We start from the raw sequence: 5,645 nt of genomic DNA, 5'->3' as shown, positions 1-5,645 counted from the left end.
ATTACAATCGAGATGGAAAAAAAAAATGTGCAAAATGATGTAAAAATAAACTTTTGTAATAATTGAAAAAAAAATTTCTTTGTTGATCCTAATGTTATGGTATTGAATTTCTATTTTGACATTATAATCTATGGGTTATTATACAAACAAGATGTCTTTAATCCTTTATCTATGGTTCTTTAAACTACTCTGAGCATGTGTCAGAAAGCTCATTAGAAACACAAACTGGGACCCTCCTTGGTAACATAATCATAATGGGTTAAAGCACAGTACAACAAAGCTAGCCAAAGTCACTGCAAGACAAGTTCAAGCCTCTGCCAGGGAGGTGACCCACATGGTGCTGCAGACCTCGCCTGTCCCATTGCTCCCCTCAGCAGTACTTCCTAGATCTGCCTGTTCTGCCTCCCACTGTCTCTGATGAGTCCTCTCACTGCCCCTGCATCTCTGGTCTGTACTCCAGTTCTGTATGCATAAAAACACACACACACACACACAAATTGCAAGGCTCTTCCCTGATTCATTTTGGATGTAGGACCCAAGAATGCATTTCAGTAAGTTCCCAGCTGATGGTGATGTTGCCAGTCTGAAGACCACACATTTTAATTCCAATGACCAGTCAATAACAATATAAAATCTTCACTGAAAATCACTAATTTTTAATTCTTTCTGCGCCATGAACCCTTCTGGCATTCTAGTGGAGTCTATGAATAGATCCTTCCTCACAATATTTTTTAAAGTATAGAATAAAATACATAACAAAGGAAACAAAATTATGCCTCTTTACCAACAAACAAAACTACGATTTAGTAATAACTTTATAATAAATACCATACTTCAAAATAATGAAAATTATTTTGAATGATAAGTTAAAATGATAATGATAAAGTATAAACAACATTTCGAGAGCTCAGCGACTAAAATGTGATATAAAAATATTTGTGCCTTTGGTGACAAACTCATAAATACTCTAATATTACTGAAACTTGTTGCCTACATTCAAACTTGAAGGAAATGTTTTATTTCAGCTAGAGATTAATGAAAAAAGTTCACACAGAACTTCTGAATGTCATTCCTTGACCCTTTGAAGGCCTGTGAACTCTAGGTAAAGAATTCCTAACAGTCAAAATGAAAAGTATTTCTGTAAAGTATATTTCGAAAGACTACTTGGCAGCAACTAATTAAGACAGTTAAACTTTTTTTATATATATAATATAATAGTTTATTTTTACATCATTTTGTACATTTTTTTATCTCAATTGTAATCCCCATGGGAAGACAGTTGAACATTTTACAAAACTTTTTGCACACAAAGAAAGCTTCCTGAGTTTCAAAGCTGTTTCTAAAAAGAAATATGTCTATGAATGTCAACTTTGTTCATACTAATTAGGATTTTCTTCTCATCAACATCAGTGAAGTAAGGTAAAATAAAACATTATCAGAGGACTGCTTTCATTGTCCTTTGGTTTATCAATTTGCTAGAACTTAATGACAATATTGACTGCTCACTGTACATAAATTTTAGGACTGTTAATAACTAGAAAATTCATTCAATTTTTAAATGTTTGACAGCCCATATTCAAACTTGAATGAAGCATTCTCCAAAAACAAATGACTCAGCTTAAACTGATCTATACTTCAGATCATGAATATATATATAAAGAAAAATTAATATTTGTATGTAGTACAAAATGTAAGTGGGTAACTATAAAAAGACAAGTGCCTAAATACATGGTCACTAAGTTCTAATACAAATTGGAAACAAAACTTCAATAAAAAAATCACAAATAAGGGCCCTCCCTGGTGGCGCAGCGGGTTAAAGCACTGCACAAAGAAGCTTAAGCATGAGTTTGATCCCCACCCTGGAGGTGTCCTACATGGTGTGGCAGACCTCTCCTGACCCGCCCGCTGCTCCCCTCAGCAGTGTACTTCGTCGATCTGCCTGTTCTGTTCCCCACTCTGTCTTTGGTGAATCCTCTCACCCTCCGCATCTCTGACCTGTAACCCAGTTCTGTATGAATAAATAAATAAATCTTTAAAAAAAAAAATCACAAATAATGCGACAACTTAAATGTTTATTACTTTTATTAAAATCTCAATTTTTCATTTTATGACCAAGTTATTGTTTCACGATTCTGAATATACTTTTTTTTTTTTTAAGATTTATCTACTTAAGCATACAGTACTGGGGTACAGGCCAGAGGTGCAGGGTCAGTGAGAGTATTCAACAGAGACAGAGTGGAAAGCAGGACAGGCAGACTGACAAAGTACACTGCTGAGGAGAGCAGCAGGTGAGACAGGAGAGGTCTGCCACACCATGTGGGTCACCTGCCTGGCTGGGGATGGAAACAACCACTGCTAGCTTCCCAGTGCTGCACTTTAACCTGTTTAGCCACCAGGAAGGGCCAATTCTGAATGTTTCTTAATAAAAAAAAGTATTAACATCATAATCATTACGAAGTCAGTAACATCAATTCTGAAAGTTTTCCTCAAGTTTGAAAATGTTTTCACTAGGGTTGGTCTGCAGGTCTAAAGATGAATATGTCAAGAAAAATGTTAATAAATAATCTATAATCTCAGAAAAAATGCTTTATCATTTACTTTGCCTAATTTAACTCATATTGTAATTGAACTGGCAAAGAGAGAAAATCTAGTTAAAAACTGTAAAAGCAAGCATACATTATACAAGAAAATTGTGAACACCAACATGTATAAGCATCCTCACATCTCCATCTACACCCTGAAAAAGTGGCATCCTTCCTTCAGTGGACAAGGACAGAAAGCAGTTAGTTACACATGAATCAAATATTTCTGAATGCACATATTTAGGATGCAACTTGACTTAATGTGCAAAGTACATTAAGTTTATCAAAATGGAAACTAGCAGTTTGGGTCAAAAAATTTAATTTCTACTTTGGGTTTCAATAAAAAAGTATAGTGGGAAAAACACATTAAACTGGATACACAGAGCTTCTCAGAAAAAAGAAAACAGAACCAGTATCTAGTATGACAATTTACCAAATAATTTTTTTAACTACCACTTACAATTGTAAGGTCTGACATGACAGACCGACCAATGGAAATAGAGAACAGCATTATACTTCAAAAAAGCTCCAAACTCTCCCTTTAATCTTAATTCACTGTACAATTTCTTGTTAGATTATTATTGATGAAATTTTTTACTGTTTATAATAATAAACTAGCCAAAGTTCAATTATATTTTTTCTATTTTTTTTTTGTGTTCCTGGAATCCCAAATAAAAATAACCCTCTAGTGTTTAATTCCTTAAAAGAAAATATCTCTGTGTTCATGTATATTTATATACACTTTGAGTATCTACTATGTTAAATTCTATCATGATATGGGTTCTGTCTAATATTAAGCTTAATTTTCTCCTTTACAGTAAAAAAAAGGGTTTTCTATTTCTGAAAACCACTGGCAAACTTGTATTATCTGATACACATATAATATTCCTACGTAAGTCATTAAGTTGTGTTGATTTACCTAATGATATATTTTTTTGAAATTTTTTTGGAAAGGAAAAAAATAACCCACACATCTGACATATAGTATTCAAGGAAATTGGGACAGATCAAGAACTTTGTCAAAGTCTTCCCTGCCCCAAGAGAACACACTCCATATTCACTCCGAGACACAAAATAGTCTGCTCCATTCCTTTTTAAATTTGGGAGTTGAAAACTTCAATACATCTGAAACAGCAAAAGGGACCTCAACAAATACATGTCAAATAGGCTAACTAAAATACCTGTCATTTGTGTCTGCAACTCAAATTCCTGCAATAGGCATCTAGGGCCTTGGGACTTCTTAACACTTACGGATTATTGTACAAATGGTTCTGTCCATATTATCTCACTGAATCCCTCTCCATGAAATTAACTGCCTAGAAATATACATTTAATAAACAGTGACAATTTTACAATTAATCTAAAAAGTAGGCATGGGAGACTATTTTGTTTATCCAACGCTCATAAGCGGACAAGTCAAAACAAACTTGGTCAGAAGTGATTACAACAGGATCTATCCTCGCAGTCTGACATTGACAGATTTGGGGAAAAGGAAAATGGTTTCTTTTCCGGAATATCTTGGCTGGGGTACCACTTTTTCACTGCTCCTGATAAACAGAAAGGAAAGGTAAACAAGCGCTACTCTCATGAAACTATCTCGAGCTGTCAAGTTAGGAAAAGTGGCCAACGACGGCAGAGACACCCAAGTACTTCAAAAAAGATTTCTTCGGGAAATTTCCCTCGTCTCCACGGCCCTTTCCAGCCGGCCCGGAGGTTTCCCGATGTCAAGCACTGCGAGCGAGTGACGGCCGGTGCCGGCGGCCGCACAACGACAGTGACACGGCGAGTGTCGCGCGGCCTGCGTCCCGGGGGGCTGGCCCGGCCCGGCACCCCAACAGCGCAGCCCCTCACCCCGGCTCTTCCCGGAGCCACCTACCGGCCCGAGAGGAAACTCGGCCGGGCGCCGGAAGAGAAGCCGAGGCAGGGGTTAGTCCCCGGAGAAGGTCCAAGTAGGGTCTGAGGACACTTTTCAACGAAAGGAGCATTTCTGTGCTTCTTTCGGGGTTTCTGCTTAGTGGCCACATTGTGACTCCAACATGAGGAGACCTACAGGCTCTCGGGCGGGAGAGCCTAAGAGGTTTACTTCAACTGTGAGAAACAGCTGCTCCAGAGGTTGGCAAAGGCCCATCCCACAGGAAAGTGTAGGGTGCCAGGCTAAGCTCCGCGCACCCCATACACCCTCTCGGTGGGGTCGGCCTTTTGCCCTCTCCCGGGTCGCAATGGCTCAGGACTACTTCGTTACCTCTGTGCGCGGAGGCGAGCGAGGAGGTGATGAGCCGCGCGGCAACCGTGCCGCAAGTACAAGCGCCGCAGCCGGACATCTCCGCGGGACTAGGCCAGGGCTTCCCCTCCTGCTGCCCTCCGGGCCTTAGCCGCCCGGCTGCTACACAGTAGGGCGCGCAGACTTGGTTCCGGACCCTCCCGCCGGCCCTAGGCCCAGAGCAGAGTTCACCAGTCCGGCAGCCAGGCCTTCGCGCAGTCCGTCCCCCACTGCCGTCTACTCAATAGATACCTAACCCCCCTCCCTCCCCCCCTATCTCCTCCCCTTACACCCCCCGCCTACCGGGCCCGGGGAGCGTGCGCGCGCTTGCGTCCTAGACTTAGGGAGGGGGCGTGGGCACGCGCTGCGTGTGCGTGCGTGAGACACCGACGTGCGATGAGGGAAAGGGGGCGGCGACCTGGCAGCCAATGAGCAAGCTCCGGCAGGTGGACGGTCCCAACTGGGGGAAGTACGAGTACTGAAATGCAGTTCTTCCGGAAGTTGCTTTATCCTAACGTTGAAGTTCGAGACGGGCCTGAAGAGGTGCAAGCCGGGAGTTGTAGTCCCAACCCGTAGCAGTAAATTGCTTATTTTCGGTTGGTAGCGGGCAAGGTCAACGTGACTTAACCAGCCCTGAGAGGAGTTTTTAAAACTTCTTCGGCTACCTTGCGCCAGACGCGTCAGTCAATAAGTTCCTTCCCCTGACTTTCCGCAACCTGTAGTCCTCGTTTCTTTATCCTTAGTTTCTTTATTTGTAATAAGGAGTGGTTTTTTTTTTAATTTAGTTCCCCAAGCAACTGTTG

At 41.0% G+C, this 5,645-nt stretch overlaps 1 protein-coding gene across 1 annotated transcript in view; it reads right to left on the bottom strand.

Annotated features, from left to right (window-relative positions):
• The window catches only part of CLPX (caseinolytic mitochondrial matrix peptidase chaperone subunit), a 43,460-nt gene extending 38,374 nt beyond the window's left edge, over nt 1-5,086 (bottom strand). The window contains exon 1 of the mRNA XM_004687672.2: nt 4,825-5,086. Coding sequence (XP_004687729.1) covers nt 4,825-4,903 — 79 coding nt within the window. The 5' untranslated portion in view covers nt 4,904-5,086. The remainder of the gene's footprint in view (nt 1-4,824) is intronic.
• Between the last annotated feature and the right edge of the window lie 559 nt (nt 5,087-5,645).

This window comes from Condylura cristata, unplaced genomic scaffold (assembly GCF_000260355.1).
Source record: "Condylura cristata isolate star-nosed mole 26May11 unplaced genomic scaffold, ConCri1.0 scaffold00023, whole genome shotgun sequence".
In the NCBI taxonomy this organism is placed as follows: Eukaryota; Metazoa; Chordata; class Mammalia; order Eulipotyphla; family Talpidae; genus Condylura; species Condylura cristata.
This window is presented reverse-complemented; position numbering and strand designations above follow the sequence as displayed.